Here is a 25,813-nt window from a genome sequence, read left to right as displayed (position 1 = left end):
TTTATACAGGTCATATGCTTCTAGAAGCTTAACCCAATTTTAGTACTAATACTCATAAAGACATTATAATGATGAAAAATGGCCATTTTTGGGGCACATACTGTATAAAATCATCTCTCCAAAACAGCTGAAGTTAGCAACTTGAATTTTTTTGGGAACCCAGATTGGTCACTTCCATGTTGCATAAACTTCAGAAGTACTGTAGCTTCTTTGGCACACACATTTTTTGTATTATATATATATATATATAAAACACAGAAAAATGAATTCAGCACCAATACTGTGTTTTGGTTGATAGTGTTTCAAATCAGGAACTACCTTAACCTTGGCCACAAAACAAGCCATGCACAGGGATCTGAATTATTACCACACTGATCGTACCAGAAAATGTTCTTTACCATAACAAGGAAAAAAACAAACAGGATAATGTGGCTGTGTAGCCTGATTGCTGTGGGTGGCACTCACCGCGTGCCCATGCGGTTCTAATGAGAGGTTGTCATGTAGTGCTAATGAGCGCTGAAGGCTTTGCTAATCTCATTAGATGTGGAGGTGCTAGGCATCCTCTGATTTAACAGTTGTCACTACACCTTGACTGTGAGAGGCATGGCCTTGCTGTGTAACTGACTGACAGGTCCATAGAGACCACTATGTCTTAGAATGTGTGAGCGTGTGCGTGTGTGTGTGTGTGTGTGTATGAGGTGGCGTACCCTTTGCACCTCAGTTATGAATAGGATTTCAACTAAGCCCCTGGTCGACCCAGGAGTAGCACAGAGGTTGCACTTCACTTAACATCATTTGACACACAGGGCACATGGAGCTGTAATTGAAATTTTATCATTCTCCTGAAATTATTTGCTTGCTAGAAACATCGAGTCACATAATTGAAATAATTGCAGGCGGGCGAGGATTTGAGAAACATCATAGCACATTCATATTAAGTCTGATGTTTATATAAAGCAAACACCACATTCTCTTCCAAACAACATGTTTTTATTGTCAAATCTGATTAATCAAAAGGGTTTGGTTCAATTTTTAGAACTGCAGCTCTTACAGTTAGGGTTTATACTGTATTTAATGCTCTCCTTCTAATATGTTATCATTTCTTAAGTGAAGGCTCATTTATAAGGACTGGTCTGTAAGTCTATAACTGAAAAACTAGTAACAAATGGATTATGAGTATCATGTTATTAAATAAAGAAACATTGACAGTCATTGATATGGTTGAGCTTTTTATAAGCATTTATGGACCATGTCTCCATTATCGGAGCTTTGTAACGCTCGGCTGTAGAGCAGGGGAAGCGCCATGGGAATGTGTAAGGATTTCTCTGAAACTGCATTTTTTTTATATTAACTATAAAAGTAAGTGAGGACATAGCTTTTTATAGCTGAGATATGAGAGTGATACCAAGAGCCAAAGTGCAAACTAACTAAATAAGTTAATACAGTAAATCCATAAATGCATACATAAAATAAAATCTTGTTGTTTTCTTTAAAACCACACACTGCCATTTTGGGGATATTCACACCTGCCAATAGTCAATAATTGATTTTTATTTATTTTTTAATCCCATTATTTAGGTATCACAAATTAAGAATTTCAGTTGTTTGCTTAATCTTAATCTTTTGTTCTGCAGGTGATGATGAACAGAGCGACTGGTTCTTCGAAGGGGAATGTGCATCAGGCATTGGTGTTCAGGGGCTGATCTCCAGCAGAGAGTCAGAAACAGCCCCCAGGCCTGCAGCACTCGACGCTATGAGAGAGAAACATCACTCGGCTACTTTCCTCCACCCCAGCCAACCCAGTCCGAGAGGTATAGCGTGGATTAGATCACTTTTGTATTTGCTTTATAATGTGTACAGTAGCTGGCAGATACCATGATGAACAAACATAATCACCAATTAGAGATGTAATACCTAAGAGCGGTTTCTTGCTCAAAGTCTGCAAAACTCTAAGGATTCTTATGAATGCAAGATCATAATGGTTGAACAATATAATTTCTATATAAGTTTTTCTAAACTAATCATTTTTAGCTATAAGGAACAGTGATGTCATGGTTATTACCAGGGTTGAGGATTCCGCATGGGGCCCCCTTGTGGTCTGCAGGTTTGACAAGGGTGAAGGGGTGAGGGAATCGAGTAAAGTTCCTAAAGGTTAGGAAACAACTTTTATAAGAGCGATCGAATATACAGAAGCAGATGATTTTGTGCATGCACTTACAGTATGTGCTATGGAAAATAATGTGATTTCCTGATAAATATGAGTACTTGATATGGACTTACTGCATAAATGTATCATATTAGTATGAAAAGAGATATAAAATATAAAAAAATTATAAAGAAAACTATCTTTTTATTAACTTTTTATAAACTATATATCATTCTATAACAGCAAGCCACCCATAATTAGCCAATGCGAATTTTTCATTCATTTATTACATTTTTTCACGCTGGATCTTGCTTCAGATCAAATTACACGCGGGAGCTTGGAAAAACAATTTGATTCCCTGTTTGGTGTTGCTTTTTTAAAATTATTTTGAAGAATTCCTTCTTTTTCCAAACAACTTATCATTATTCATTATCAACCATTGCAGACAATAGCACCTCTTATTTTTAAATACAGTACTCTATACAATGGTAATAGATTTTAAGATGGAGCATATAAGGTTAGCATACCTACTGTATCTACAGTACCACTCTTTCTCTCTGTGTCTCTTCATCCATGCCTTCCTTTCTGTCCGAGCATCACTGTGTGTGTGTGTTTCAGGTTGTCATGCTCGTATAAACCGTTTGCCAGGTGTGACTGCGTGCTGCATTAGAAAAGGCAGAAGGAGATTGCCTGCCAAGGTGAACTCGCATATTATAAACATTATACAAGACCTGCAGTACACATTACTTTTACAGCATGTTAATAAATCCTGACAGCGTCTTGTGGGTCTGAGGTATTGCCATGTTACAATCTTTTTTTCCTTTTTTTTTTTTGTGCCTGTCTTTTGGGTGTGTTGCAGGATAACAATATTGTTGCTTGTGTAGACAAACTGAGGAACTACTCACATGATTCCTGTCACAGAGAGTAAGACTTTACATTGACGCATTCATTATTTAATCAGCCTATTTATTAGTTTTAAAAAATGATAATAATAATTTATATTTTCAGGTTTTGGCTGCCCCCCTATGGGAAGCGAGATAGAAGACAGGTATGAATGAAGCTCTTTAGTTTGTTCTGTGGTTTGTTTTTAAGTTGCTGCGCAATTTACAATAATATTCTTTCTGTCTTCCTTTCTTTCTTTTGTTAAATTTTCTTCAAACCTTTCCTTCAAACCTTTATTTCTAGTTGAAACCTTTGTGTTCACTGTCCATGTATCCTATTGGTATGGGTCCAGATGCCTCCCATTCCAGATGCTCCATATCAGATTGTAAAAACAGGTGAGAGTTTGTCTGCCTTTCTAGATTTTATTTCCTAAGCACATCTCAAAACAAAAATATCACATTCATTAACTGATTCCATATTCCAACTTTTTATTTTTTTATTTTTAAAGCCATGCTTTTCTGTAAAAACGATCTTTGTCGTTACCAGAAAACCGTCAGGTTGACTTTTATTAGCGCTTTTGTCCTGTCAGAGTAAAATAACTGCGCTTTGCTTTCTGTCATTCTGTTTATACGCACTAAACACTCTTCTAAATTATCATTGAGCCAAGTGACAAGGTGAAACGCTATTGTATTTATGCCACTCAGTTCGGCAAAACCTCCCCTCACTGTAGGCAGGATTGAGTTGCTTACGGAATGTATAAAAAGATTTTTTTCTCGTGTCTCCTGGGTACATGGGACGCAGCATCGAACAGATCTGCTGTCAAAGCTCAATATATTGATGGAGCAGTTTTAGTTAACTTCTCCAAATGAACCGTGTATAAAGCAGAGCAGTACAAGGGTTAACAGATCTGACCTGCATGAAAGTTTTGCGCCAGGGTCAGTGTGTTTTTGATGTGCAGAAAATCACTACAATGGACAGGTCCCTCTGGACCACAGCTGAAGCTGTGACCTTTGTGATCTACAGACTTGATGTGTATGAAGGGGTATCTGCTTTGACAATGTTTTGTGACTTTGCATAAATATAAAGTGCGTGTTCGGCAAAATTATTTTATGAAGTTGCGAAATATATGCGCAGTTAAGGCGGAGGTAGGTATATCAGGAATATGGAACTAGCCAGCCAGATTAAATATGAAGAAAAAAAGAAATCCCATATATTTATTTATTTTTGCTGCGCTTATGGTATGTCAAAGGGGAGGCACGCTTAGAGGTAAATACGGGCTCTGAGGGATCTGTGTATTTATTTAGAGTTTAATTGCCTGAAGAGCATTCAACTTCACTGCATTATGCCTTTGGTGCCTATTTATGGTGCATTCTTAATTCTCTCCCTCGTGCTCTCTCTCTTTCTCTGTCCCTCTCTCTCTCTCCCTCTTGGGCCACTCTAGAAAGCTTTCCTTCTATCCTTGATGAGGGGCAGAAACACAACGGCAATAAAGCAGCCACTCTTCTTAGCGCTGTCTTTCATACTCATCGCCTTTCTTCTCCACCTGAAAGGTTTCTTCAGATTGGAGTTTGAAGCATGAATACTAATTTATGTCTATTAAAAGCCCTTGGTATCTTTGCCATGCTCTCATTTGAATGCTGTACACATGGGACGCCTCTTAATTCCTTTAAAGAAGAATTCCAGATCCCCTTTACTTCAAAAAGTATAAATCATACTCCCAAATGAATGAGGAAGAGGGGAGGTTGATGTCGGATGTTTCTGATGTGCCCTGTCTGTTACTAGCAGACGCATTGAGCTCCCAAAGCTGCTGGGTTCTGGCCTGTGTGGGGAAGACATGTCTGTCCTCCTGACCCAGGCCTCCAGCAAAGCTTCAGGCCGATGGTGCGTACGGCTGACCTTATCTATGAAATCACAATACGATATTCTACAATAAGTGGAGCAGGAACAAATCATTTCCATGCTTCTACTTAATAAAAGTTGTTAAGTGAAGAATAAAAAAATGGGACATGGTGTAAAGTAAAATGATCATCGACATAGAGGTGTAGTGAGGCAAATGCAAAGCATCAGTTTATCACTTATTGTTATAACAGTCATTACAATGAGAAAAAAAATTATACCCTTTGGTGTTATCAAGAAACCATAGAATTTTCCAAGCGTAAAAAGGTAAAACATTTTTGTGACTTTTTTCAAAAAATGCTTAATAACATCTCCTCATAAAATAAAATAAAATAAAATAAAATAAATAATAATATAATTTTAATAATTATCTGTCATTACCAAAACTTAATGTCTTAGCACATCCTCTACGGACATTATGACGGTACTTTTTATTTTTTTTAATAACTGTTGGCCAGTGCAAGGCTGTAGAAGGACACAACACTTTTACTGATTTATTTATTTACATTATTTCTGGTTTTTTTTTTTTTTTTTTCTCTCAGGGATTATTTTATTTTTATTTAAATGTACAGTAATTATGCATTATTAAAGTTCTTATTTTGTCCTTTGTAAAAACAATATCACTTAATCCCAATTATCCAGAGCAATCTGATGTTTATTTATTTCTACTTTTCCCTATTTAGTATAATTATATAATATTCCTTTATCATGATAAGCTCTCCCAGATTGTTCTGTATTGGTGAGCTCTAGCTTATACAATACATCTCTCTGTAATACCTCATGCTGTCATGAAATGTTAAAATGCATAACTGCATCACACCTGCTTCTGGCACATGCAGGTTTTCTCGATAGACTTTATTTCTAAATGACATTCAGCGCCAAAAAATAAATCATAGTCCTCTACCACTCCTATCCCCTGCTTTTCATTTTAATTGTGAGATCTTGATGTCAGCAGTTAGTATATTGGTGTGAGTGGCCTATTGATTATTGATTTGCTACCATTGAGTGCAATCCCAGGAGACCCTAATCCTTTTTGATTCATTTGAATACCTCTATTCATCTTAAGATCCTCCTCACACCTGCAGTGGCCTATAGCTTAATGAAAATAGATGGTGAGCCAGCAGCTAGCTGTAGCTCTCTTGTCTTTTTGATTTATTATTTTTAATTGATATATCTGCTTCGGAAGTTTGCGCATGCGGATGACAGTTGACCCTGGTGTCAGTGTGGTTTTACGCTGTGCCTAAGGGACCAGCGAGCACTAAATATTTTTTTTTTTTTTCAGTCCATCTTTTGAATCACATGTTTTTTTTGGTAATCATTTTTTTCTTTTTCAGCCAGTGTTTGAGTACTACATGGCTATGGATAAACTCCCCTTTAATGAATTTTGTCCCCCAGATATTATTAGTCCATCAAATAAAAACTTTCTCCTTCACACTGAAAACCTTTAAATAAAAGCCTTTTGTTTCATGAGACACGTTTATCAGATACATGCACAACCTATTCATTTTGTACTGAACTTTTATAACACCCATGTGCTATAAGTAACTTTATTGAATCGTACACTAAGACCAACAAGCTGCACTATGTATTATCGATGTTGGATGTCAATCTAAAGTTTATATAGAAACTTATAAATCTGGATTCAAAGTATTTTTGTTTACTCTTTAAAAGTTGAAGATATTACAGAGGATCTGGAGCCAATGTAGAAGTGAAGTGGAGCCATGCATGCTTCTACGGGCCTGATCTGTCTCTAACTGGGAGAGATCATGACAGGCAGAGAGAAATAGGGGAGAGAGACGGAGAGGCATACCCCATGTGAATTAGACACAAACGCATCTGGGTATTACATTTAATACTGGCCGTGGCAGCAGCGGGTGAAATAATGTGGTGTTTAAGCGCTCATTGATTTTGGAATTAAAAAGTTAGTTTGCAAAGATTTACTGTGGGGAGTTCAATGGCTGAGCTCTTTATCAGTGCAGCAAATGGCTGGTTATACGCTGTCCGACAGAGCTACGATTGAGGGATCGATAGACGCGTGATTTACTAACTGGGCTACAGCTAATCAATAAGTATAAAAGTAAATGAAATATGCATTACAGAGATTTTATTAGAGGGAGGTAGCAGCGGAGAATACCGGTCAAACCATTTATTTTTATACCTATTGATTAAACAACATAGAGACTTCGCTCATGCTCTCGCCCCCGCTTCTTTCCCTCTGCTCAGGTAGTGTGGGTATCATGTGATTTATGGCTTTTGAGGTCAGGGAATGCACTGGCAGTTAAAAGGTCCCTATCTCAGCACGTGTGAGGTGAGGGGTTTATACGGCTGCCAGACATGAGCTGCACTCTGGCAGGTATCACACCACCATTGTTTTACACATGAGCCGCTGTACATGAAACCCCCTGTCTCTGACTGTCTATATCTCTTACAGTGTTCGTGAGAATGCAACAATTTCAAATAAAAAATATATATCTTGTGTGCTTTTCCTCAAACTGTACACACACACACACACAGATCAGCGCTTAAAGCATAAGTCCCTTCCCCCTCGGCAGCGGAGAGGACCTTGACCTTAACTTTACATCGCGGTAGACACAGGGGGTCTGCAGCCAGGGTAATTTGTTTATCTGTACCCAGCAGCGACAGAGACACACGGCCCGAGCACCTCCTTTCCCTCTACTGATATTTCTGTTACAAATCCTGCACTACATCTTACTCTTCCCCGCCTTGAACTGCTGCAGTCCCCAGGCTGTTTTTCATTCTTACAATCTGAAGTTGCCTTCTAAATAGATCATTTCAATATTTTTGATATTTTAAAAAACAGCCAACAGCTAATTCTGAGAGTTTTGTTTCAGTTACCATTATGTGCTAAATGAGATTGTGGCTTGAATTTAAATACCAAATTATTTTAACATGTCCACTTGATTAGTTAGAAAAGATAAGATTTTGGTGTTTCTTTTTCAGTAGACAGCGTGGTGCACAACTAGGAGTGCTGTGTGGAGGAGACATCAAGAGGAGGAGGAAAACTGTAGCAGTTCCCAATGCCACTTCAGGTATGGTTCATCGTCAGGTCTAGAATGTTAGTGCGATTTACATTTTTATCTAATTATACAACATCTGAGCAGTTGAGGGTTAAGGGCCTTACTCAAGCGCCCAACAGGGACAACTTCGTGGTTGTGGGATTTGAACCTGGGACCTTCAGAAACCGTAGTCCAATGCCTTAACCACTCATGTATACACTAAATGCAAGTTATTTGTAGCTGATTCTGAAAGGCTGCTTCAAAAGAAAAGTTGAGTGTTGTTAGGTCTGTTTTTAAATTTTTTTTTAATATCTTTTACTGTTAGCATTAATGACATCTTAGGTTCTAAATAGAAAGAAAATGATGACATTACACAATGAGAAAAATGCAATATTTTTCTGTTTATTTCAACTTCAGCTTTTTTCTTTGGGGTCGACTGAAGTCATTAGTCCTTCAGAATCAGCCCTGAATAATTGCTGCACCAAAGGAGGAAAAAATCTCTATATCCAATTCAATTTTATTTATATAGTGCTTTTAACAATGGTCATTGTCTCAAAGCAGCTTCACAAAAATGAAAGAATTTATTAGAAAAGAAAAGAAATATCTATATGTAACATCAGTACTGATACATTAAAAAATGTTCAACATTCTTGTATTAAGCGTATCTTTTAGTTTGAGCATTTGCCTGTGAATCCGCCCTGTATATAGAATTTCAGGACTGTATCAGTTGGTATTAAGTATTTTAATGAGTAAGTATTTGTGGACATTTTTCCATTAAAGTAACCAATTGTAAACTTACCAAATTATAGTACAAATCAAATCTTTGCATTTTGCATCCTAGCAAATGCTAAGAAAATAAATTATACTAAAAAAGTTATGAATTTAATTTTATGATAACCTTTACTGATAACAGTAAAGAGTCTTAAATCTCTAGTTCCTCATTTAAACATTTCTGTTGGAATATTAATCTTTTCACTTGACAGTCGACAAGTCAGGACTTGAAGGTTAAAGGTTGAGAGAAACCTTTATATTTAACAAGGAATCAATGTCAAATAGATTTTTGTAAGTCTGAAAATGGTTTTCAGAGCCGCCTGTTCTGATTATTATTCTGAAACTATCAAGGACAGTAATAACAATGTAGTCAAATGCAGTATAGGTCACTCACTTTACCATTGTGCTAGCTTACATGACAAGGATGTCCTGTGGGTACAGCTGATATAATTAATATGATAACTGTCCAGACCTGCATATGCTGTTTAATAATTTTAATCATTAAAATAAAATACACTCTGACCCTCTCTTTCTTTGATTATTTATTAAAGTGAAGTTATATTTTAATTGCTTAGCTTTTTATCAAGCAGATAAAAATGATTTTAAATGATGTGCTAGTCATGGGTCTTCATGGTTGACAGAACGACTTGCGAACTGTGTGACGTGTTAATCTGAAGCATCAGTTAGAAGTTCAAAAGACTGCTGTACTACATATGAACCCATATATGTAGGTTTGATCAAAATAATTTTTTTCAGTAGCATACAGGTATCCATTCACTTTTTCCCTTAATAAATAGATGTGTTTTTAGTTTATTTAACTTTTTAGTTTTTCAGTGTTTGTTTACCTGAAACCAAATATTCAGTTGCTGTTCATTTGCAGACTAAGATTTAAATTAAGATTAAAATCTTATTAAAGGTGTACTTTAAGGCCTTAAGCTATTGTAGGTCCATTTTAATTTATTTTGTAAAAGGCATATGAACGATGCTAGAAATGTGCCGAACACAAAACTACAGTTGATGCATTATTTAAGAAAAGCTCATTACAAATAGTTGCACAGGACTAAAATGCTAAAAGACACACATTAATATTTTAAATAATACACAACCTAAATGTAGTCATACTTTTAAATTCCAAAGAAGCTTGAATACAGAAGATTTAGTTTTTAATTTATGTTATGATCAGTGTTTCTAAAGCTTAGATTAGACATTAATTAGACATTAATTATTATTATTATTATTATTATTATTATTATTATTGTATGATCAAGTCTAAAGAATCCACTGCTCATTATGATTAAGTATTATTATTACATATTTCATGTACATCTCTCAGTAGATTTAATCAATTCAGCAGTTATTTTTGGAAACCCCAGATACATGTGATCAGGGAAATCCTTGACTTTTGTGAGCAGTCCTGGAAAGAGGAAGAAGACGAAAAGAAGTGCGGATTGGAGATGGCGCCATTCATGAGCCTCTCATCCGTTTGGGCCGAGCTGCCTGCCTTTTTTCATTAGACTGATGGTTTCTCGGTTCCACTGCTTCACAGGATTGAAATCTGAATTGGTTTGTCCGCCTCTTCCCCAAAATCTCCTCTGCTTGCGTCTCTTCCCTTGTGCACTGTTTGTCATTTAAATAACAAATGCGCCCAGTTTTCTGATTTAGTGAGGGGCGCTGGCCTTTGATGTATATTAATATTGCCGCACAGTGCACTGTACCAGAGTCCATCATTCATTTGGATAAAAGAGGTGGAATTTAAAAACAGCCACTGCTGTACAGGGATACAGATTGCATCCATTTATTGCACTGAGTGATGGAATGGCCAGCCATTCTGTCCTTCACCTCCCCACGCTACCATGCCGCTTCCCATAAAACTTAAAAAAGCCTCACCCTTGCCCTTTCATCTTCTCTGTGGGGGGCAGGCAGAAACCGGGTATTCCTCATTGGCCTTACCTACAAACCTGCAGAAAACCGGATTAACCTCACTCGAAAAGAGTTTAAAAACATTTAAAGCACCTTCAAGATACTTTTACAAAAAAAAAAATCAAACAAATTTCTGATTGATGTGGATTTTTTTAAATATATTTTTTCCCAAATTTTTTCCAAAATTTTGCCAAAACAAACAAACAAACAAACAAACAAACAAATCTTTTTATCAGTTTTCAAGATGCCTTGTGCTCCATCTGGACTCTGTACTAAAGCCTTAAATAGTTTTTATATTAGCATCTATAACGGTAATTAAAAACATTATATTTTATAACCTTAATCTATTTTCAGCAGTCATTCTGCTTTTTCTGTTTGTTTACTTATTTTGCAGCTTCTTTTCATATGCCCTTGCTCTGCAGTGTATGTTTATGTCCTGAATGTAGAGTCTGGAGTGGGTCTGTTGTGATTTATCATGCAGTGGGTGTCATCCAATGTCAGTGTCTGTGGCTGCATCTGCTCTGTATAAATCTTTACTTTGGCGTCTCACAGGGCCAGCTCTCTCTCCCTCTCTCTCTGCCTGTATTAGAGTCAGCGGTTGCGGCGCTCGCAAAGATATTGTCTGTTTGATTGTTGAAATGGCAATTACTTTCCTGCTTTTAATTTGTGTTTGTGCTACTCTACGGATCCCAGCGAGAGATCTAATCAGCCGAGGGCTACAATGTGTGACAGTGTGATTTTCGAGCGTGTGCTAAGCAGTGTTCCTGCGTGACAGGATGAGGTGTCTACCAGGGTTCCTCTGGGTATTGTGCTGCTTGTACCCAGCTGTTGCTCAGGCCTCTCTCTTTACCTCTTTAGCACTTAGCAGACATTGTGTTGAAGCTAGCTGTGAGAGAACTCATCAGACTGTTTGGATTGGACCAGCACTCCACTTTGCAGGTCCAAATTGGCTGCCAGAATCACATCTCACTGTCACTAACCTAACCATACAAGTACACATTTTTCCCAAAGTTCTAAACCAGAAGCAGCACACCATTGCTGTAGGTTTGTTATTATACTGTCTACCACAGAACTGTTGAATTCTCTATTCTGATTCACCAGAAGCTAGAACAGCAGCTCTGACAGTAGTACTATAAAAGGTACGTGACAGGTTTATTCTGATGTACTCGTTCTGATATATTAGCAGTACAACAATTATATTGCCATAATTATGTTGCTATAGTAACAGATCATTTACATGACATATATAGTGGTTTCTCAATTTAAATCAGTTAAATTGAATTTTATTTATATTTTATTTATACTTATTTATTTATATACTTCTTTTAATAATGGTCATTGTCTTAAAGCAGCTTCACAAAAATGAAAAGATAATTTGAAAAAAAAAATTATTGAAGTGTGTGTATGAGAAAAATGTGTCTAGATAATAATGAGATTGTTCCTGATGAGCAAGCCAAGGGTGAAGGGGACAGTGGCGAGGGAAAACTTCCTGAGATGGCAATAGGAAGAAACGTTGAGAGGAACCAGACTTAACAGGGAACCAATCCTCATTTGGGTAATAGCGGATAGAAATTATATAAGATCATGTGTGTTTTGCCGCTAAAAGTTCAATATAACAGAAGTTATTTAAATTAACATGAAGTCCAGTTCAGCACAGGGATGAGTCACCAGGAGCAGGATGTGTAGCTCCAACCATCATAAAGCAGGATCCGGCTGGAGCTGGTCCTTCTCTGGATGCCTCAGGATCCTCCCAGGTTGGCCTTTGTCTACTGAAGCTGGCACAATCTCCAGATGCCTCGGAATGGGGTAGAAAAATAAAGAACAGGTGTAAATAATTAGAATAGTTGCCATTCAGGATAGATGTACTGGAGTATGAGGTTATGGGACGAGTTACGCGTATGCCAGATTAAAGAGATGCGTCTTGAGGCTATTTTTAAACTGGGAAACTGTGTCTGAGCCCAGCACTTTGTCTGGAAGGCTATTCCAAATTTTTGGATCTAAATATAAAAATGCCCCTTTTGTAGATTTTGATATTCTGGGAACTACCAGAAGACCGGAGTTTTGTGATCTTAAGGAACGTGGTGGATTATAGCGTATCAGAAGACTGGTTAGATATGTGGGAGCTAAACCATTTAAAGCCTTGTATGTAAGTAATATGATTTTGTAAATAATTCTAAACTGAACAGGTAGCTAGTGCAGAGATGATGAATATTGGGGTTATATGATCATATTTTCTGGACCTAGTGGGAACCCTGGCGTCTGCATTTTGGACTGACTGAAGCTTGTTTATTGAGGAGGCAGGACAACCACCTACAGTAGTAATGCATTACAGTAGTCCAGTCTGGAGGTCATAAATGCATGAACTAGCTTTTCTGCATCAGATACGGATAAAATGTTCCTAAGCTTGGCAATATTTCTAAGGTGAAAAAAGGCTGTTTTTGTGATATTTAAGATATGATTTTCAAAGGACAAGTTACTGTTTAATAGTACTCCCAGGTCTTTCACTATCGAGCTGGTAGTAACAGTATATCTATTGTGTACTGGTTGTGTACTGGTTTTGGGGCCAGTAAGTAATATCTCTGTCTTACCTGAATTTAGTAAAAGAAAGTTATTGGTCATCCAATTTTTAATATCCTGGACACACTCAGTTAATCTAGACAATTTGGGTATTTCGTCTGGTTTTGTTGAAATGTATAACTGGGTATCATCAGCATAACAATGGAAACTAATCCCATGTCTTCTAATGATGTTACCCAAGCATGTATACTGAGAACAGCAAAGGTCCTAAAATTGATCCTTGTGGGACCCCATATTTCACTGGCCTTACACCAGACAGTTCTCCATTTAGATCTACAAAATCGTATCGATTAGACAGGTATGATCTAAACTATTTTAATCCCTGTCTCTGAATACCTATGTGATTTTGTAAGCGATCTATGAGAATATTATGATCTATAGTGTCGAATGCAGCACTAAGATCAATTAAAAGTAGTATTGAGATGCAGCCTTGGTCCAAAGCTAAAAACAAGTCATTTCCAATTTTAACTAGTGCAGTTTTTGTACTATGATGGGGCCTGAAACCTGACTAAAATTCTTCGAGGATATTGTTTTTCTGCAAGAATGTGCATATTTGAGCTGATACTACAAATACAAACAACCAACTGCTTGCCGTCCTCCAGAGCAAAATCCCGAGCTAATTTTTTTTATAAGTCGCATTATTTGCAATAAATGAGCATTCACACTAACTCATGATGTATTTTAACCCAGAAGGCATGAGCAAAGATGTATTGATATGCGTATGCATGGTGTCTCAGAGGACAGATGCATTGACATTAGATTCAGATAAAAGTCACTTGTAATTATGAATATGAATCAGCATGACATGCAAATTTGATCTGAACAAAAAATGGTAATTGTGTAGTGTGGATTGTAATGTGAACATAGGCTTCATAACAGTCAGATGTAAAGCAGTAATGTGAAGTTTTCTGACAGGGAAAGGTTTGCACACTTTTTGTTTTAACTTCAAATAAGGATTCATAAAAAAATATAATATTGTATAATTGTATATTTTATACATTGCTGTTATAATAGGTGATTTATAACAGGAACTTGTTTTGTGTGGATGTTCCACAATTTTTTTTAGGTCTAGTTACATTTCTGAGCCTTTCTATAGGCCTATTCCTTTTTTTTGTTTATTAGCCCTTGAAATTCAATAAGAGCACAAATATACTGTATAATCCTACTTGACAGCTCCTATATGCAAAATATTTGCCACGGATTTTTTTTTCTCCCCAAGATATAGCTGAAATTGTTGTGGTAAGCTAACACCTTGTCTTTGATTATTTTTCTTGTACACCTACTGTATATTGCACACACCTGTATCCTATATATAAATTTCAGGTACAGGCTGATTATATGTACCTGTGATTTTAGACATCATATGATTATAGTCATAACTTTATAATTAAAACTGAGATTAATCTGACTATATTCAAGCTATTTAACTCAAATACGCAAATTATCTTGTTAATATTCCAGTTTTAATCATCATTTCACATTCTGCTGTAGATCATGCTTAAAATTCATGATTTTATAGTTTGATGTGTCACTAGAGCATCAGGTTGATATCTTAAAAACAGTGAGTCTCATTAACCCACTAGCAAGGGCATACCTTTGTGCTGGAATGCAAAGCACCATGCCAGCTTTCATTTCTATTTTTGGGCTACCATTAGAGAGTGTCATCCTTCTCTCTCTGTCTTTCCTGTGCTGCCCTTTTCTACCTTTCCTCCGTCTGTCTGCTTTTACCCTTCTCTCTCAATCCCCTATCTCCATCTCTTCCTTTCTCTCCCCATCTCTCTCTCTCTTTCTCTTTTTCTCTCTCCCTCTCTCTCATGAACACACACATACACCCATGGTGACAGATCACCTGCGTCTGAGGCCCTGGTGTTCTTGCCCGGCGGTCCGGCCCCCTCTCATTAATGCCCACACTGGTGCTAGGGCCATATGGCAGCGCAAGACAAATAACGCCAGCCCTCAGCCATCACTTCTGCTGACAGAAATGCAGCCCACCGCACTATTTCGCCCTCATCCGCTCCACTCTGCATGCCTCCTTCTCCTCCTGCGTCCTTCAAAAGCCCACCACTGAGACGCTTAGTGCCTTTTGCCTCCCCTCTTCTCCCTTCTCTCTGCTCTCCTTTTCTCCCCTAAATTTCTCTCATCACCACTGGTGTACTCCTTTCCTCCTTCTTCCCCTCTCCTCTCCCCCTCGACCTGACCTGCCCTGACCCACCCTAACTTCCTCCTTTCTCCATTTTCCTCTCCTCCACTCCTCTTTTACTCTTTTCCATCTCCTTTTCTGTTCTCTTCTCCCCTCCTGACCTGCACCAACCTACCATAACCACCTCCTTTCTCCATTTTCCATTTTCTCTTCTTCTTTCTGTCTTCTCTTTTTATCCTGTTTGATCATGTTTTTCTTTCTTGTTCTCTCTTTTCTCAATTCTTTTCTTCTCTCCACTCCATCTTCTTTTCTGTCCCCTTCTTTCCTTTCTCATTCTTTACTTCTCTCATATACCATTTTCTCTTCTCTTTTCTTCTCTTCTTCATTTCTTTATGTCTATTCTGTCTCATCTTTTCCTATTTTCTTTTTTACTTTTTACCTCTGCTCTCCTCTCCTCTTCTCACTTCTATCCTGTCCTGTCCTGTCCTATGCTATCCAGTTGAAGTCGTCATGCATGGAGCAGCTGGTAGGATTTGGGCCAGTGTAAATCGTGAAAAGCACTCTGCTTGTATGTTGGCACACAATCATTCATAAAGCCATTATGAAAACCTGTAATGGTTGACACACATCGAGCAGGTCTAGTGATAAATACTAGCCTTAACACCTACAGAAGGACATTAGAAAGCCGCTCAGTCAGGACTTTGCAGCTTATTCTGATCCCACTGCAGAGTGGAATCTAGTCTTTTTTCCCCATTAATAAGTTATACCCATTGCAACTTTTTTTATTACCTCAGTGTATTAAGTTTTACTTACATAAAGTGTTATAGTCACATGGTTGAATCGGGGTGTATTATTACTAAAAATTACTCACTCTTTAAGTAATGGCTGCTGGTTTAAAAATATACTGTACACTCTTAATGATGCCAGAGTGTTTAAGCATTTTAGAGTCAATAGTAATGAAATGACACATTTACTGTGTTAACCATTTGCTTTATTACAACATCTATTTTATGGACATTTATGGGAATGAGCAGCCAGGGGCTTCTAACAATGCTACGAGTGCATCAAGTGGTTTTCCGTTCGCCAAATCTGTTGTCCTCTCCAAAGTCTAGTGGATGTTGCTTCGCTATAGACAGTAAGCCACACAAAGGGCTAATCATTAAATAGCCATTCAGTCCTATTCATTTAAGTGCATGAATCAGGAGCCTCATTACTGTCAATGTGTAATTAGCTGATTAATAAACATTGGAAGGGCAGGACTGCAGGAAATGGTTGGAAAATAATTGTTTTTTGAGAGGCTGAACACAAGGAGCCATTAAGACATTCAAATGCCTTTATTCCTGCTGAATCATTACTTTACAAAACCCAGTGCTTCTGTAGCAGGAATGGTTGATCGTAAGATACAGTACAAAGCTATAGGGAGAGAATATCATTAGTGATTGCAACCGGTGAAAAATTCTGTGAACAAAATCCGAATGATGAAAAATCTCAAGTAAGACCTGGGTTCTAATGAAATTCTAATGACTGTCAGCGTTTAACAGTCTTGACCTTTTCTTAAATATTTGAGGGTCAGCAGTTTCTCATGGTCATGTGATTAAGTGTTTGGCATTGTTTAGGTTAAACACAGCTTACGGTTAGCCATCATTCCCTCCAGAAATATTAATCACTGATCCTGCTTTCCTTCCCCTGCTGCTCAGTTTGGAGGGGAAGTCATCTGGAAAGAGGCACAGGCAGATATAATGGAAACTAGCAAAAGCACATGTTAGTGACGGCTGTATTGCTTAATCCTGTAAGACAGCCCAGAGCCACAATGTCAGTTTTAGTTCCCACTTTAGTCGTCTAACCCAAGAGCTCATCTCAAAATGGCCATGTAACATGAACAAACTTCTAAAGTGACCAACATAGACAAGACACTCTAAATGATGGTTTTTATTTTGGAGTGTGCAGGCAGTGATGAGGTGCATTTTGGTTGTTGTGGATTGATAAATGTAGCATGTATGTACTATTTGAATTCTGGGAAAGATAAACTATCCATTATGTCTTTAAAAATTAAATGTGAGATTTGTAGTTGTTGTTTCTTAATCCGTTTAATCATTGAAAGCATATTCCAGGGCCTTGTTTTACTTTTATTTTACCATGTTTTTATTATTTTTTTTACCATGTAGACATTTTCATTCCTTCTATTTTGTTTAAAATTGTTTACCAATACCAACTTTCCAAAACTGAACAGAAAATGGCAGAAAAAAAGGAATAGCTGACTGATACAATTATTGATGTAGAAGATACCCAGTTCAGTAATCTGTAACACAATCACTGTAGATAATTAACAAATCCAACATATTTACCATTTTTTAATGGTATTTTTTAATTATGTTAAAGTGGGTCAGCAGATGCTAAGGGTGTTGAACTTCTGATTAGAATGTTCGCTGTTCGAGCCCCAGTGCCTCTGTTCTGGCACTGTTATACCTTTAATCCTGAACTGTTATCGCACATCGAGCTGAAAACACGACCCTGTAAGAAACTGCCAATTAAACGATGTTTTTATCTACTGGAAGGGACAGTATTTATCCTTACTCCTACTCCTTATGTTTTCAGCACCCCGGCTTTGCCACTGCCGCTGTAGGGCGCTTGAGCAAGAGCCATTCTGGGTACACTGTACAGTACATCTGAGCCGCTGGGGTTAAGGCAATTGGGGTTAAGCCCTAACCCCAACTGCTCAGATATATACCCAGAGATTCAGTGCCGTTCCCAAGCCTGGAGAAATGGATGGATTGCGAAAGGAAGGGCATTCGGGGTAAAGTCTTGTGGCTCACACAACCCCTAGAATAAAGTGACAAAGCACAAGTAACAACAGTTAGTGCCAGTTTTTTGACCATGTAACATGGACACATTAGAAGTTTTTAAAATGTACATTATATAAGGCAAACATTTACTTAAGCATAATCTGTATAGTGTATGTAACAATAGTAATTAATAGTTATTAATAAGTCCTTTGATAAAATTGGCTTTCCTATAGACTTTCCTGAGCTCAGCACAATAATGTAAAAACAAGACAACTTTTTACCAGTACTACTAACAGTGTTATGTTTGCTTTCTTGGCATTACATATTTCTGAGCTTTAAAAAATGCACCTATGACATCTTAATGACTTTAACTTTAATTTTAATGTTGCTTGTGTATTTTATTTATTTATTTATTTACCTCTAAATAAAGCATGAAGTTTGTTGTTGTAAGAGTTTATGAATACTCAATACTGTTTTATCATAAATAATATTCTATGGCCAAATGTATGTACACACCTAACCATCACAACCATATATGAACGTTCCATAAAAGTCTAAAACCCTCAAATGTCTAGTTTGCTGCAGCATTACAATTTCTCTATACTGGAATTCAGGACCCCAAACGGCGACAATGCCACTGTTTCACTTAAAGCAAGGATTATAAAGACATGGTTTGTCAAGGTTGAAATGGAAAAACTCAAGTTTCCTGCACAGGGCCCTGACCTTGACTCCAATGAACACCTTTGGGATAAACTGGAACACTGACTGCACCCCAGACCTCCTCACCCAACCTCAGAGCCTGACCTCACTAATGCTCTTGTGGCTGAATTGGCAAACCCCAACAACCCCACTCCAAAATCTAGTGGAAAGCCCTCCGGAGAAGAGTGGAGGTTATTATGACAGCAAGGTAGAACTAAATCTGGAATGGGATGTTTAACAAGCTCATTTGGGTGTGATGGTCAGGTGTCCACATACTATTGGCTCTATAGTATACCTCCTCAGCAATCTATGACGTTGGCAAACAAGTAGCTACACAGAGCAATGAAGTGAGTTGTCATGACTGTGTAATCAAAATGACCTGGAAATTACAGAAATCCTTCCTTACTTATCATGGGAGTCAAGTGGGCTTGACATCAACACTAGCACAAGTAGACTTTATGAAGATGATGGCAATTAATTAGTACACAATTTATCATTATAGTGATTTTAATGAATTTTTTTATTCTTAAATATTCTTAATATTTATTTATGTATATGATCGTAAAGAAGGGCTTACACTGATCAGCCATAACATCAACATTGATCACTATCTATACACCATAAACTGGTGGCAGGATCATAGGCACCCAAGGCTCACCAATAAGTTGGGATAACACCCTCATTAACTTATTCTTCATGTGGTGGTTAATCTAGTTTACAATAGTTAAAACTAAAGTGTTATAACTTTAATACGTTTAATAAGTAAATAAAAAAACAGGAGAAATGCCCATACTAAAATGTCAGTCCTTTTTTTTCTATTCACAGTTTACCTCCCATTCCACAGAGAGGCACAACGAGAAGAGGCTAACCGATGCTGTGAGATGGCTTTCTCTCCTGGAGGAGAATGTACTCACCCCTTGCCATCCACTTCACACACACCAGACTCCATCAAACCAGGGACTTCATTCAGCAGCCAGAGGGAACACGAGGATGACTGACACACACTCTCACATTGGCTGCCCTCTTCATGGGCACAGCTGCTCAGGGTGGAAAACCTAAACTAGCACACAGAGAATACTGACGTGAACAGAAAGAACTCTCCGTGACAAAACTTTCTGAATTCAAGTCTTTCCAACCAAGCAACCATTGTACAGATAAAAAAAGGCTAATGCAGTCAGTTGGGTCAAGATGTAAGCCCAAGGCAGCTAACCCACCAGACATCATCCCATTCAGACCGAGACCGAATTCGTCTTTGTGGCTATAGAAACGTCCACTGGGTTACTTTTTTAAACGTGGTTTTGGTGTCTATGTTCTAGAAGTAGCTCACTCGTGTAGCATCACTAAAGTGTCATGCGTTACCCCGACGCAACGTTCAGAAGATCGACCACCGAAAGTGAAAACACCTAGGTCCCTTATTAACATGAATATGAAACGTTAGAGTGCTCTAAAAACACTCATTAGCACAACAGAGCGAGTGTGTGTTCCTGAACCCTCCGGGGGCCTCCACTCTCTGCTTCACAGTCCACATTCAAATGCTCACACATAAAAGTTTGGTGCAGCACAGTGCCTGCTTAAACCTGCATTTTAATTTGAAGGTATCGTTTCAATTGGCATTGTGATGAGTCTTAATATTTACCACAGTTTGGGGTCAGTGTGAATAGATTTTGTGTATTATTATTATTATTATTAGCATGACTTGCTGTAAATATTTTATGGACAGTCTGAGAATCCTTTTGCTATTGGAATTTAATACCTGTTGCTTCTTGGAACCATTTCTATTTCAGCAATCAGCATAATGAGACTGCTTTTTGCTTCTGTTGACATTTATAAATGGACCAACGTGGCTGTGGAGACAGCTGTGGGAAGTGACCTCAACCCCCCCTTTTCCGCTGCGCTCGCTCTTCTACCATATGACCAGCTGCCTTGAATTGACAGATTGCTTGCTGTATTTCCTTATCGCGTTTTCGTCAATCGTCAAAGCTATTGCCTCACCTGTCTGTAATTAGTTGTTACCATGAGAACATTACCTCGTGAGCCCCTCCCCCCTTCGCTTGCTTGTGGCCTGAAATGAGTTTCGTTGGTGGGGCAGAAAGTGGGGGTGGGAGTGGGGTGTGGGGGACAACACAACGCGTGCATCCAGTCAATCACCTCAGCTACAGTTAAGGAATCCAGTGGGCTGATGCTCCTCATATTTCATCCTTGGTAAAGATTACCTGTCGGCCCCAGAGGAGATGTATTGATCTGTTTTCCTTTTTTTCTGCCAGCAATCACCTGACAAAGGCACCTACGAGTGGAGAAGTGAGTGATGCCCGTTCATGTCTCCACCCACTGTGGTATATTCTGTGCGGGAGGCAAGGTGCGGTGTATGGGGGGGGTAGGGGGTTGGTGTCCACTTAAACCTGACCATAACGTCAGCATAAACCCTGCATGAACTTGTGCATCAAGTCATGACCAACATGTTCTGAGCTGATTTACTTACATAATATTTAGGTTCTGTTCCTTAACGGTAGGATGTAGTGGCGTAGATAGGAAATAATGTCAGAAGAGGATGTGAAGATATACTAATAGATATAGGAAATGCACTAAATAAAATCACAATGTTTTTTTGTTTTTTTTCAGTGTGATGCCCTTTTATATTTTGGCCAGATGCCAGACAGTAGACGGTAGTATTCAGAATTTGTCATTTTATTGGTAGTCAATAAAATATGATTAAACAATCTAAGGGATGTATTTGACATATGGGGCAGTTTAATATAGAAGAATGAGAATGATAAATGTTTACGAACAGAACATCAATATAATAACAGTTACTACACACACAAAAAGAATGTTTTTGCCACAAATATATCCACCCATGATAAAAAGCATTTGAAATTGTCATCTTTGGAATATGACATATCTTAAATAAATAATGATTTGTTGTAGTCATTTGTATTTGACATAAAAAAAGGTAATGCTGCTAAATGGAGTTGTGTTATAGTGGCTTAAAAAATGATTTAACAAAATGGAAAATACATGTATATAACTAAAAAGTAGTTACTGCTTCTGGTTCATAAATGATACTAAATTGTACACCTTCAGCCTGAGTAATGTTAGAATATCACTGGAAAAAAAAATAGCATTGTAACAGCTTTAAAATGCTTTTTTTTTTAAATAGAAAATTTGTCTAAGAACTTTCTATAGGAAAAGATGGTGGCATCATTGTTGCTTAAAAATTCTACCGCATGTTCTGCTATGAATGTGTTGTATAGCAGTGTATACAATGCTGCTCTGTGATAATATAAAAATATACATGTTTAATGCTTGCTTGTTTGGATAACTGCTTTGAAATTCCGCAAGCCATCTTCATTATGAACGTTTAGGTCAATATTTAATAGATTATTGTACCGTTAGCAGTACAAGTCATCGATTACTGCTCAGATTTGGATAAAAGATTTGGATGTATACAGTAATATACAGTATACATTTGGGCTGCATTCAGAGTTGAGTTCTACATCTACTGTTGCACTAGGCTTGATTTTGGCAAAGTTCTGCCTTTTATCCTTTTTTTTTCTTCTTAATATCAGCTTGATTGAGGAGCAGTGTTGAGTCCAGCACCGCTGTCTGACAGTGATATAATTACAATATATCATGCTGAACCTCATGCTGTAAATACACAAAAAAATACCATACAAATATGACATCAATATTGACATCACTTGGACAATACACTAAGAAGATTACCCTAAGAGGTGCATAACCAAACTCCACAAATTGTCCTGTGTAAATATTCACAAACTGTAAGTCTCTGACATAAATGATCGACTCTGAATATGGCCCCTACAGTAGAAGCATTTGTTTACTTGATGCAATGTTATGTGGCACACGTGACACGTGAATCTAGTCCGTATCATCTGTGCAGCTTTTCCTTTATATATTAAATATTGCACAAATACAACATTACTACAGCATATGTGTGTGTATTATGGATGAGTAAGCATGCATGTAAATCTCAGTGCACTTGTCGTTGTATATCAGTGAGAGCTTGTCAGTAGTTTTTTTGGAATTCATTGAGGGATTGTAATGAAAAATAAATCATCCGATATGTGATTGTCTTATTTTGTTTTACTCAGTCATTGCTTGTGCATTATCGTACAGTATATAAAGTTTGCTGCAGAATATTGTATCACACATTTTGTGGTTTTGTGTCTTGCCGGATCTGAACTGGTAAGTGTTACTGAAATCTCAGACCTACAGTACCGTGCACATAATAAGTGCTATAAGTCAAACTCCATCCATGTGGTGCTGATGTGAGATCACTCGGTGCTCCACACTGCTTCTGTTATAAGGTAGAAGTACATTTTCTGTGCCACCTAAATTGCCCTGAGAGACAAATGAGTCCAGGCTTGGGTCAATCATTAGGTGGCATGTGGTTAGTATCATACCTTGGACAGCTACTAAAGATCCCTTGCACCCCTTTTCCTTTAGCTGGAAGAGACTGGGGATTTCTATACTAACGATTGGTTCAGAGTTACAAATCACATCTTTAGCTGTCTGTCTCTCACTCTGGCTCTTCTCTCTCTCACTCTCTCACTCTCTCTCCCCCAGCTTTGCTTTTCTCCTTTGAAAGATTGATGGCTGGACGGAGGAAAAATCAATGCTATGCTGCAGTGGCAGTGAGTGAGCTTTGTCATGTGTAAGAGTACCTGATGTGCAGGAGCGGCTTTTTCCTGACTCGCCTCATCAGCCGCTACCTCTTGAAAGCTGTCGAGTGGAAGCGGCATGGAGAAACGGACATGACGGAGTGGCTAGCTTTGCTTCACGTTAATCTCTGGATCTGTCTCTCTTACTCTGACACCCTAAACTTTTGTCATTAGCCCTGCTTTCTCCTGTCTTCTCTTATTGACAGATTTAGTATTACCACAATACTGGGGGTTCGTTTTGTTTAGTCGTTCAGTCGTGTCCGACCTCATCAAATGTCAGGCCGTCCTAAATGCTGTCCGATCTTCTCCAGATGATCGTCGACAGGCAATTTGGGAACGCCAATCAGCCTAATCTGCATGTCTTTGGACTGTGGGAGGGAACCAGAGAACCCAGAGGAAACCCACCAAGCAAGGGGTGAACATGCACACATTCCACCTGATGTGGAAATTGAACCCAGGACCTGAAGGTGCAAGGTGACAGTGCTAACCACTAAGCCACTGTGCCGCCAATACTGGGGATACTACTGGTGAATTGGGGTAGTCGGATCGGCAGTCGGGCACTTTGTCCACCCTTTGACTTGCTTATGCATTATATTCTCGCTTTTGCTTTTTCTCGCATCATCTCGTCCCAATTCTTTTTCATTCTTTCCGGCATTCTAATCAGACCACGGGATGTGCGAATGTGAAGTACGCAGGAAGTTGTGCTCTCTGACAGCCGATAAAAACCCCATAATCTCTTCAATTCGAGTGGCCTCGTTTAAAAAAAAAAAAAAAAACACTAACTGGTGCCATCACTCAGCTCCTACTTCCATGTTCTGTCATTTCCTTCTCTCTTCCTTCTTTCATTAATGCGCTTTTTTGTTTAATATATAGCCCATGAAAAATGAGAGACTCCTGTCTTGGCGTGTAGATATTTTGTTGCTGATGATGCGCAACGAATTTCCATCATAGCTTTGTTTCCAGCGGGCAAGCGCATAATCTTTTACAGTGTGGGGAGGGTGAGCTGCACGTCCATCAATCTCCCGCACTTATGGCTGTCGGTGTAGCAGAAGCCCGGCACACCAGTCTAGCGTGCACGCAAACACACAACCAGGGGACACACCAGAGACATGAGTGCATTGCAAGTACCATGCAAGAGAAATAAATGTAACCCACTTAGCATTTCAAAATCTTTCTCTTAGAATCTTTTATATACATTTTAATATTATCCTAAGCATTATGCTTAGGTCATAAACTAAAGTGGATTGATGCCCCATTTTAACTAATATCTCTACATTATTTATGTGACACCTTATATTTAGAATAAGATTCAAGAGATGGGTGCGTTCATAAATACTACACATAGAAAAGTCATTTCCACCATCTGCGGGGGGAAAGCGCTGCTAAATTATTATTATTTTTTAAATCGAGTTCATACTGCAGAACAGGGTAGGTATCAAAGATTTGTGAAGGTGTTAATACCTTAGATATGTAGGGAGTGTGGGCATGCATTGGTGTGGTGACTGAGGGGGCTTAAGGCATTGTGTTTTAGTGTCTGGAGGGTGTGAAGGAGCAAAAGTGTGGTAGTGTAAGAGTTGTGGTGTCTAGAAAGGTGGTTTTGGAGGTGTAGAGATGTTGTAATAGTTTGCCTAAGTGTAAAGATAAAGAGTTGTGGTGATGAGGTGTTTGGGAGATGTGAAGGTGCCGAGGTGTGGTGGTGGTTCTGAGTTGTAAGGGCATAGTGGTGTGGTGTTTGGTACATATGAAGGTACAGTGAAGTGGTTTGGGCATGTGAAGGTGCAATAGTGAGACATTTGAGAGGTGTAAAATTGCAGTGGTTGTTGGGAGATGTAAAGGCGCTGTGGTCTTCTGATTGGGGAGTGTGATGGTCCAGTGGTGTTGTGGTTTAAAATTTTGTTTACCATTGTTATTTGGTCCCTTAACTGGTCACTGCTTCTTTCCATCCAGGCTTGTTTGGCCCCCTTCTCTCTCTGATACTCCGGTCTTGACTGACAGTAATGGTTAGTGGCAGGATCAATAGGAGAGAGGAAAAAGAATGTACGCTGTGAGTGTGCTGTTCTCACCAGCGGAACAACGATTGAAAGGTTGCTTTGGCCTGTGAATGAGGTAAAGAAGGAAGTCTCTGATGTGTCTGTCACTCAACCTGGCTGTTCTGGTTTCTCTTTAAGACAGCATGTGTAACAGGGGACACATTCTAGAAGAGCAGGTTTGTCACTTGCTATGGGGGTTTCCATGCATTTTATCATCTTTAAAATTTGCATGTTTTTGGAAAATGACAACTACCCTGTATGCATAAAAAA

The 25,813-nt window shown here is 38.3% G+C and overlaps 1 protein-coding gene across 4 annotated transcripts in view; it reads left to right on the top strand.

The window, feature by feature from the left end:
• Positions 1 to 22,925, top strand: part of LOC128536108 (G patch domain-containing protein 2-like) — a 32,676-nt gene extending 9,751 nt beyond the window's left edge. For 3 of the 4 annotated variants that reach the window (XM_053510271.1, XM_053510268.1, XM_053510269.1), the window contains exons 4-10: positions 1,635 to 1,811; positions 2,765 to 2,844; positions 3,006 to 3,070; positions 3,155 to 3,194; positions 3,332 to 3,423; positions 7,886 to 7,974; positions 19,657 to 22,925. In XM_053510271.1, coding sequence (XP_053366246.1) covers positions 1,635 to 1,811; positions 2,765 to 2,844; positions 3,006 to 3,070; positions 3,155 to 3,194; positions 3,332 to 3,423; positions 7,886 to 7,974; positions 19,657 to 19,829 — 716 coding nt within the window. In that variant the 3' untranslated portion in view covers positions 19,830 to 22,925. The remainder of the gene's footprint in view (positions 1 to 1,634; positions 1,812 to 2,764; positions 2,845 to 3,005; positions 3,071 to 3,154; positions 3,195 to 3,331; positions 3,424 to 7,885; positions 7,975 to 19,656) is intronic. The other variant, XM_053510270.1, reaches the window with a different exon arrangement.
• Positions 22,926 to 25,813: the final 2,888 nt, after the last annotated feature.

This window comes from Clarias gariepinus, chromosome 13, assembly GCF_024256425.1.
Source record: "Clarias gariepinus isolate MV-2021 ecotype Netherlands chromosome 13, CGAR_prim_01v2, whole genome shotgun sequence".
Classification (NCBI taxonomy): domain Eukaryota; kingdom Metazoa; phylum Chordata; class Actinopteri; order Siluriformes; family Clariidae; genus Clarias; species Clarias gariepinus.
The sequence above is the reverse complement of the archived record's forward strand: the minus strand, read 5'-3'. Positions and strand labels throughout refer to the sequence as shown.